This window comes from Mesoplodon mirus (assembly GCF_964341445.2).
Source record: "Mesoplodon mirus genome assembly, chromosome: 11".
Lineage (NCBI taxonomy): Eukaryota > Metazoa > Chordata > Mammalia > Artiodactyla > Ziphiidae > Mesoplodon > Mesoplodon mirus.
Window position 1 is genome coordinate 96,632,412 of NC_138987.1, and position 9,526 is coordinate 96,641,937.

Consider the following 9,526-nt stretch of genomic DNA (forward strand, 5'->3'; position numbering starts at 1 on the left):
ACTGGGGTCTGGGAATATGCATTTTCAAAAGCTCCCCTGATAATTCTGATGCCGGTGGACCAAAGAAACACTGCCTGAGGTGGGAAACTTCTGACATGCCTTCCAGTGATCCCTGCCTTCTGACAGTCACTAGGCTGAACCTGGTGACTAGTAAAATTGATGGGATGTTTCTTCCGTGATTACGTTACAAAAGTCTGTGATTTCACCTTGCTGATATATTCTCTCTGGCTCTTGCTCTGATGAATGGGGCTGCCTCTGACATACAGTCAGCCAGGGAATGAAGTCCTCAGTCTGACCACCTAGAGCTGATGAACCCTGTTGACAATCCCTGGGTGTGCCCGGAAGTAAGTCCTTCCTACTGGAACCCTGAGATGAGACGCCCTCGCTAACACGGTGCTGTAGCCCCGGGAGGGACCCTGAAAACTCAGCCGAGAACTCAACTTAGTTGTGCCGATTCCCGGACCATAGAAACTGAGATAATAAATGTGTGTTGTTTTAAGCCACTAAGTTTCAGGGTAATTTGTTACACAGCAAGAGAACTCATACACTGCCTAGACTTGCCCTGCTGAACTCCCTTCTCTCCACCCATGTTGGAAGTTGAACCTAAGCAGAGAATTTCTGACCTCTCTTTAACAGGATCGCGTGAGACATTGCCTTTGCTCTTCTTGTGCATAAAGGTGCACCCCAGTCCAGTTGTGGTTTTTAGCTATGGAGACTTCGTCTTCACCTTGTGTCACCTGTTTCATGTGCATGAACTCTGAATTCACAGGAAGGCAAGTTCTCTTCCTCTTCCTCCCTACCACAGTGGTCCAACCCTGAGCTCCTCTGAGATTGCTGTACAGCAGGCATCAGCATGTGAGAATGTGCAAGCGCTGATAGGACTTTTGGTTGGGAGAATCTTCCTGGTGCCCTAGGCTTGGTTATGCACGGAACCCCTAAATCCTGAACCGAATTCCATGGTCAAAAACAGCCCACAAATAATCCACTCCCCCATCTCCAAGCCTTGGGAGCCAAGAGCCCTGTCCTTGTAAATCAAAGACAAATTGCATTTTCATGTCCCTGGGGCTGTGAACAGCCCCTCCTCCCTCTTTGGGTGGAGGACCAGGCAGTCCCAGCCCAGCCCACACCAGATGGTAGAGACACCCACTGAAGGCCGGCACTAGACAGATCAGGGCAGTTGTGGAGTCATGGCTGGAAGCAGCTTACAGGAAAATGATACTGAAGTTCAAGGGAAAAATGGGGCCTGGGCAGAGAAAGGGGGCACAGGCTCGAAGCACCAGGAGTTAGTGACTTCTGCACAGTGGACAGTGTGGGAGGAAAAAGGGGTTTATTTCAGAGACTTAGACTCAAGATGCAACAGACTCAACAGGCTAGTCTAGGCCAAAGCTAAAGCGAGAGGCCAACATGTCAATTCCCGAGACAGGGCCCACTGGACTGGTCCCATTAAGTCTCCACTGCCCGGCAAGATAACTGGCTCACCCGGCCCACTTTTAACCGAAAACTCAAACTCAAAACTCAGGATCTACCCCCACTTCCAATTCTACAACTGACACCTTCAGGACCAGTAAAGAGTCTGTCCTACATCTCCACCTAGAGGACAGCACAAGTTCGGGAGGGCAGCTCGGTCAACACTGGGACCCTCAGGAGGCAATCGCCTCTCATGCACGGGCGGGGGCTGGCGGGGGCAGCTGTCCCTTACACTAGAGCTTCCCAATTCTAGGGCGTGCGCAGCAGTGCACCGAGCCAAGACCAATCCTCCCAGCTTGCTGCTCGGATGCTCTGCCTTGGACGGGGACAGGAGCCCGACTGCTGCTTCTTACTGAGATCTGAGAGTCCTGTGTGGTACTGATGCAAAAACTGAAGTTTACTATCAACTCTTCCGCCCACAATTCTATAAGGTGGAAGGAAACAGACTGAACTCAAGCTCCTTGAGAGCAGGGACAGTGCCCGTCACTTTGGACCTCCAGAGCCTACCACATGCTGGTGCTCGGTAAGCATCCACTGCTTCTTAAAGAATGCCGAGATACTGAGCCAATTTGGCCAAAGTCAAACGGCCCACGATCTAGGTCTCCAGTACCTGGTTCTTTTGTCTTTCCAGCACTTTGCTTTACAGTGGACTGAGAATGAGCCTTCTTCCCATCCACAAACACCAAAGACAGAAGATACCCAGTTCAGGGCGTGTTTGTAGATAGACTTCTCATAGATTTATTTCTGTGTCATGTTATATATAGATATACGTATATATACTCTTTTTATACAATCTATATCCCCTTCCCTTCCCCACAAAACTCACAGAAGGAAGTGTAAATCCTTCCAGGATTGCCATCAGGCTTTCTAAGACAGCCAGGGCCAAGAAAGGACCATCTCGCAACAGCTGGAGAAACAGCTGCCCTGAGGCTCTGGGGTCACTGAAGCAGCAGCACTCCCAGGACCCAAGGGGAGGAGAGAGGACAGGAAACAACTGCAGAGTGACAGGATTCTAGGCTGTGAGTGTCCAGTGCCTCCTAGCATGGCTCCCAGAACTCTCAGGGTGGGAATAAAGGTGGAAGCCCTATGGCTCTTCAGATGCTGCCCCAACAGGCCGGTGGGCAGGAGGCGGGGCATGCAGGGCTGGGGCGGAGGAGGGGGAAGGGATCACGTGTGGGTTATGCTGGAGACACGGCAGCCCCACCCACTCAGTGACTATAATAAACAGGGACAGACGCCGACTCCTAAAGAAATAGGGGAGGGAGCGTGGCAGGGAGGAAGAGGGGACAATGGGACACACAAGAAAGCTCCATGAAACGAAAAGTACCAACAAAAACATGACTTGTACTTGCCTCCCCGCCCAGAGATGGTGTGGCCTACGCCTGGGGGTGTGGGAGAGGAGAAGGGAGGTGACGGGTCACGAACTAGGTTATCAGCTGGCCAGGGGCACGGGAAGGCTCTCTGAGGACTCCTAAGGGGCAGGCAGGCAGCTAGGACCCCACATCCCGGAAGAAACGACAGTCCCTTCAGTTCGACTTGGACCAAATCTTGGCGCTCCCTCGGAGCCTGGCAAGGGGAAGAGAGAGAGAGAGAGGCTGCAGAGAACCCCCTCAGCGCCGCAAGCCCCCCCCCCCGTTCCCGACCCCCACGCAGGTGACTGAAGGGACGAGGAAGCAGCAGCAGGGCACCGGGGACGCCGGCGGCTCCCGCCACAGCCGCTCACCCCTTGCCCTTCGAGGCTTTCTTGCTGGGCTGGCGCTGGTTGCTGCCTGGAGCCGGTTCCCTCAGCTCCGTCAGGTGCTGCTCGGGGTCCTGAGACGTGGCCGCGGCGGCGGCGGCTGTTGTGACTTTAATGGTTTTTTTCAGGTTGGCGACCTACCAGGATGAAAGGAGCAGGGAGATGGAGGAAGGTTCCAGAACCTGCCAGCCCCTGCCCACCCGCTCTGCCTGCGGCCGTCACTGCCCGGGACGCCCGCCTGCTCACCTCGCTCTCGATGTGCTGCTTCAGGCCCAGCTGCTGCTCCTTGTGCTGGTTGGCGCGGCCCACCTGCTCCTCGATGCCTGACAGCACCACCTCGCAGCCCACACACCTGCGGGAACGAGGGTCGGCAGAGAGGGCTGTGATCAGGCTCACGAGACACTCGTAGACACCCCCAAGTCTGGCCATCCAGACCCCCGTCTGAGTCAGAAGCCTTGCCAGGGCGCCTGGGAGCCACCCGCGACAATACTCCCAGGAGCCAGCACTATACTCCGGTAAGATACAGGAGGAGAGAGAAGCGCCCGGAGCGATGTGCAAGACGGGAGGAGGAACTCCCAACTCCAAAACAGGGTGGGGAGGCGAAACAGGAAGAAGAGGAGGCGTCTTAACCAGCTCGAGTCAGACAAGAACACAGAAAACAGAAGCGGGAGAGGCCTGTGGCCTGTGGACAGGGCTGCTCACTGACCGGGGGGCTGCATGCAGCCGGAGACAGGTGACCCACACCCCAGGGGGTGCGCTCAAGAGTACCCCCTCCCTCCCCCGGTTACTACACCGAGGACGCGCCTTCCGCCTCCTGCCCCCCAGGCCCTCCTCCACTCTGTTTCTCCCTCAGAAGCCTCTGGAGGAACGAGCTCACTCCCCTTCATCCTCTTGGCTTCCACCTCTGCTGCCCAGCCCAACTCGCCCCCCTCCAAAGCACCCCTCCCTTTCTTGGGGCGAGCAGAGAGGGGACGGCGCCGGGACACAGTCTCACCACTCCTGCAGGGTTCGGGCGATGGCCCTGAGGTCCTGGCGCTGGATGTCCCGCCCGATGCTGTAGTCGACCTCCAGCCGCTGGTTGCGCTGGTCCAGGGAGCCTCGCAGCACGTCGGCGTACACGGCCTCGATGACGAGGTCTTCCAGCTGCCGCACGTTCCGCAGGGCCAGGGCCTCCAGCAGCACTGCGTATGGGATACACTGGGGCCCAAGGGCGGGCTGGGGCTGTGAGGTTCCGCAGCAGAGAAGGGCTTCCGAGATTCTTCTTCCCTCCATCCCCCCCCCGCCGCCCACCCTCCGCTCCTACTCCTAAATCGTCTCCTCTAAGAGGCTGGTTCTAAGGTAAAATAAATAAAAGTACTCCCACCAGAGAAATAACAACGTGAGAAGAACAATCTTAAATAAAAGACATATGCTGCCCTACTCCGTTCCCTCCCCCACCCCAGGGTGACATCTGCCTGGATGTCCATCCTCTGGCCCAGCTCAGGACAGAACACGGACCTGGTCAAGAGGAGCCTGACATAATGGGAGCATGTGGTGTGGGAGAGGTCTGGAGCTACTCTGTTTACCATTTATACTCCGTCTACCTCCAAAGAGGCATCTTGCAGTAGAGAGCCTGGTTTAAGTAAAACCACGAGCATGCCGGAGAGTCAGTAACAACTGGGAGACGCAGGTGGGCGGAGGCGGATAGTTAACCAAAACAGAACCCAACAGGATATACAAAGACACTTCTGGGTTATGTATTTCTTTCTTTTCTTTTTTTTGGTCGCCCCGCGCAGCTTGCGGGATCTTAGTTCCCCGATCAGGGATTGTTGAACCCGGGCCACCGCAGTGAAAGCACCGAGTCCTAACCAGTGGACTGCCAGGGAATACCCTGGGTTATGTGTTTCTTATTTTAGCAAACAGAAGCTGGCACCTCACCAGAAGAGAGAGCTTCGTTCCAGCTCTGGATGCCGCGGCCGTTTGCGGAGGACTTTACAGCGGGGGCAAGAGGGGGCTGCTGAACGAGAGTGAGCGGTACCCTAGTTGCTATTCTGACCCCAAACATAAAAGGTGTTTCAATTAGAACTTAAGTTGGTTGAAAAAGAAAAACAAAATAGAAAACTAGGAGAATAATATTCAGCCCCAAAGGCCGCAGGTAACAGAGTTCAGACACAGACCTTGGAGGGGCATGGGGCAACACAGTGGTCAAAGGCTGTCCAAGTGCCATTCCCTTCAGACGGACCCTCGAGAAGGGAGATACAGAAGGGTTCTCTGTGGCTCAGGACTGGGGGGACTGTCACTCACCTTGACTTTGGCAGCCAGGGTGACGACTGACAGGTGTCGAAGCTTATTCTTCTGAGCCTCTGTGAGTGGGGGAAGATTCCGGGCTTCAGCTAGAAAAAAAAAAGACAAAGAAATCCTGATTTCACATTTGTGGAAAGCCCTAGCCTCCTTCCCTTGCCTTTTTTTTTTTTTTTTTTTTTTTGAGTTTTCCATGCCAATTCAGGTCTTGACCCTGACCCTGTGTACTTAAGGGATCTAAGTCGGGTATCCCAGGAATTTCTTCTAAGTCCCTCGGTAAACTGCCCTCCTCCCACCTCCAGTCTCCAGACCTCCAGCCCCTCCTGTTACCTAAGTAGTCAGCGTACGTCCCATAAGCAAACACCGTGAGCAGCCGGAACGTGGAAGCAAAGTCACTCTCAGCCAGCTGTGAGAACATGATGGGAGAGAAGAAGTGACAGGAAGGGCCTCTCTCTCCACCCTCCCAGCCTTACCCAGTTTGAGCTCCACCTTCTGGCCCCAGCCTTCCCCTCCAACATTAGCTTCCCAGCTCACCGAAAGGAACTCTCTGCCTCTCTGATCACTCTCCCCACAGGAAGGCCTCACTTCCACCTCCAGGCCTTTGTTTACACTATCCCCCCAATCCGCAATGCCCTCTTGCTCCATCTGCCTCCAATTCCTACCCTAAATTCAGAGTTGAAAACTTTCAGTGTTTAGTATCTAACACACACACACCACGCGCACCCCCCAACCATTGCAAACTGTTTTGTCTGGTCCTTAGAGTATATTTAGCATTTCTGAATTTGAATACCTTTAGGGGATCTGCTGTACCCCCCCAATTCACCAAAGACTTCTGCCTCAGCCTCCCTCCCTTCACGGCTGCACGAACTGAGCAGGCACTGGGATTAGTGGCCTCTGCTTCAGACCGGCCTCCCCCGGGAGCTTTCGTCACCCAAGCCAGCCCACCCAGACCTCCTCTCCTCCCACTGATCACCCACTTGGTCAATCGGAGCCCACCTGAGGTTGTTACCTAAGAACAGCTTTCTTTTCAACAAGATTACAGATGTGGTCTCTGGTATCCCACTTAGGTCTAGCAGAGCTGTGCATGTAGTTGGCTCTGCTGATAAATACTTGCTAAATAAATGATTTACACATGGATATCCATTCACCTTCTCTCTGCAACTGGAATGTAAGTTTCAGAAGGGGAGCACTGGGTCTTGTACTTTTCTGGTATTCCCAGATGACTAGCAGAGTGCTAAACAGGCACCCAAAACATACTTCTTTTTCTTCACCCTGATTCTCTTTAATTCCACTGCAGAGAAAAGCAGGGAAAGAAGGCAGCCAGTTTTCTTTGGACCAGGATTCCGAAAGGCTAAATTCATTAACTCAATGACTGGCACTCAAAACCTTAACTCATAGTTGTCCACCTACCACTGTCATAGCATCTCAGGGCTTCGGCTGGTGTCACACATCTTGGCAACCTACTCACTCTGGACTTTAAACTCTTAACTCTGCCGCTTCTGTGTGAACAGTTCTCTCTGCTGTGTTCCTAGCATCTTGCCATGTGTCTTTGGGAAAAAGATAACTTCTACTTTATCAAACTTAAGTGAATTAGCATATGGTGCAAACGGGAGAGAACAGGTCATGCCAATTTCACATTCATTCCTTCCACTTATACCAGACTTTATACTTTCCCATAATCTCATCTGATTTCTACAACAATAGTGAGGGGCAGTATCAGGTCCATTTTTTTTTTTTTTTTTGCGGTACGCGGGCCTCTCACTGTTGTGGCCTCTCTCGTTGCGGAACACAGGCTCTGGACACGCAGGCTCAGCGGCCATGGCTCACGGACCCAGCCGCTCTGCGGCATGTGGGATCTTCCCAGACCGGGGCACGAACCCGCGTCCCCTGCATCGGCAGGCGGACTCTCAACCACTGCGCCACCAGGGAAGCCCTCAGGTCCATTTTTAAAAGAAAATTTAGGCCCTAAAATAAAAGTGACCTGATCAAGGCAATATGATTATTAAGAGCTACGACACTGATGGAGACAGGCTAGAATCAGGTCTCCTATTCTGAATCACAGGCTCTTTTGCTTAAAAATGAAAAATACTGGGTTTTACAGATCATTCATCTCCAAAGGGGAATTAAGAGGTTTACTTGCCGACTTACTTCTGCATGATGCCAGTTAATAATCACCATATTCTTGTTCAACTGAATGGTTATGGGGTTGCAGAATGAGCCCTGCCCACCCGTTCTCAAATTCAAACTTTAGCCCCAAGCCTCCCTGGGTGCTATCCAGGCCAAGAACCCACCTCTCTAACATTAGGCATATCCAGCAGTTCCCCAAACACGTAGACACCAGGGGCCTCCAGCACCTGGTGGATGAGGGTGGCCAGCGCTGCCCCCTTGGCCGACTTCGCCAGGAGCAGAAATTGCTCCTGGTTCTGCCCTGTCACCTTCACCTCGGCACTCATGGCTGCACTGAGCTGGGGGTACCTGGGCTCAGGAAGTCTGGAGCTGCAAGGAAAGAGGATGTGAAGCTGGAGGTTCCTGAACTGGGGAGGATGGAAAGCACAAGGCCTAGGACCTCTATTGCAGAGGGACTGAGCCACTTTTGCAACGAGGAATCAGAGATGGAGCAGTCTAACACTTGGATCTAGGAATCCTAAATTCGGCCACTTCGATGGCAGCCTGGCTGACACAGGGTTGCCACGCCCACCTCCCCCATCCCTGGGCCTATCCCCAAGTCCCACCAGTGCACCCCATTGAACCCCACGGCACAGGTCTTAGTGGGGGGAGGGATGTCACACAGTGTGCACCCCAACGACGACGCTCCCTCAAATCGCCACTGTGCCCCGCACGTGCCCCGAACCACGTGACCTCACCCTCGGGATCCTTCCACGTGGCTCCGCCCCCTCCCTTAAAGAGGCCGCCCAGGGACCGTGGGCTCCCGCCGGCTGCCCCGTCGTACGCTGGGTCAGACTCTGCGGACAGCTACCTGGAAGCTTCGTCTTCCAGCGCACCGGGCGGGGCCACCGCTCCGTCACCTCCGGCAGCTGTTACCAGCCTTTCCTGCCAACTCCCTGCAGGGCCGCTCTGGCCCCTAAACTCTATGGCTGGCTTCCGGCCGTACTTCCGCTCTTACGGGGCGGGCTTCGGGAGCGACATGCCCCGCCCTTGCCTCTGACTGCTGAAGCTCCCGTGAGCGAAGTAGGCATTCTGCTCTCTGATTGGCTGTTGCAGAAAGAAGGACGGGCGCCTTTTTTCCGGCTCTTTTCAATAAAACTTTATTGTTGGAAGAGTGCTACACGCTAAAAGCGGAGGGAACTCCAGGTCTCAGGCCGGTCCCGGCAGTTCTAAGCTGCTTGAGATTTGGACATCTGGCTGCACGGGGTGCCTGAGGCGAGAGGAAAGCTGTGATCGAAAGAGAGGGGGAGGAGGAAAAAAGCCTGGTGGGATGAGGAGGAGAGAGGACAGGGACAATCAATAACAGAAGTTGAGCAGCAGAGGTCACCTGGGTAGCGCAACCACTCATTTTTTTGGAGGATCTAGAGAAAAGAGTGGAAACAGTAAAGGAAATAGTAATAGCTAGCATGTATCGAATGCTTACTGTAGTTCAGGCATCTTTTAAAATTAAAAATGTATCCCACTGAATCCTCGTAACTTTACAGCATCCCCACTGTGACTCCAGAACACCATCTGTCATGATTACAACATGTACTTATAGGGTGATGCTTTCCTACACATTGACTTTTTTAATTCCCGGGAAGGAAAAAAACACTAGGTGGAGGGAAGGCATATATTGTTATTCTCATTTTATAGATCAGAAAATTGAGGCTCATAAGAATTCAGAGTTTTCCCTGGAGCCCATGTCTTTTCAAACCTGGAGCCAACTTTCCAATTCACCGTGATACTTTAGGGGGAAAAAAAAAAACTAACATTTCTATAGTGTTTTTTATTTCATACCGGGCTCGCAGAAAGTCAAACGAGAGCAAAGTTAACGGTGTCTTGGAGCCTTTGTGTGAGGCACTGAGTTAACAGCTTTACTTCATTCATTTGATG

The 9,526-nt window shown here is 53.2% G+C and overlaps 1 protein-coding gene across 4 annotated transcripts; it reads right to left on the reverse strand.

Annotated features, from left to right (window-relative positions):
* Positions 1-2,181: 2,181 nt before the first annotated feature.
* On the reverse strand, positions 2,182-8,581 carry COPS7A (COP9 signalosome subunit 7A). 4 transcript variants are annotated; one of them, XM_082635559.1, is made up of 8 exons: positions 8,436-8,581; positions 7,777-7,981; positions 5,816-5,891; positions 5,489-5,577; positions 4,200-4,402; positions 3,452-3,557; positions 3,191-3,342; positions 2,182-3,033 (listed from the first exon to the last, which is right to left on the reverse strand). In XM_082635559.1, exons 2-8 carry the CDS (start codon positions 7,936-7,938, stop codon positions 2,994-2,996), a joined length of 828 nt encoding a protein of 275 aa, XP_082491685.1. In that variant the 5' UTR covers positions 7,939-7,981; positions 8,436-8,581; the 3' UTR covers positions 2,182-2,993. The 4 variants fall into 4 exon arrangements, with proteins under 4 accessions (XP_082491685.1, XP_082491684.1, XP_082491687.1 ...); XM_082635558.1 differs by having other exon boundaries at positions 8,350-8,581; XM_082635561.1 differs by having other exon boundaries at positions 8,463-8,580.
* Between the last annotated feature and the right edge of the window lie 945 nt (positions 8,582-9,526).

Coding starts and splice junctions, on each gene's coding strand:
- COPS7A (XM_082635559.1), bottom strand. CDS start 7,938: ATGAGTGCCGAGGTGAAGGTGACAGGGCAGAACCAGGAGCAATTTCTG. Junction 5,578..5,815: donor GACGTACGCTGACTACTTAG/GTAACAGGAGGG, acceptor TTTTTTTTCTAG/CTGAAGCCCGGAATCTTCCC. Junction 3,558..4,199: donor GCCCGAACCCTGCAGGAGTG/GTGAGACTGTGT, acceptor TCGTTCCCGCAG/GTGTGTGGGCTGCGAGGTGG.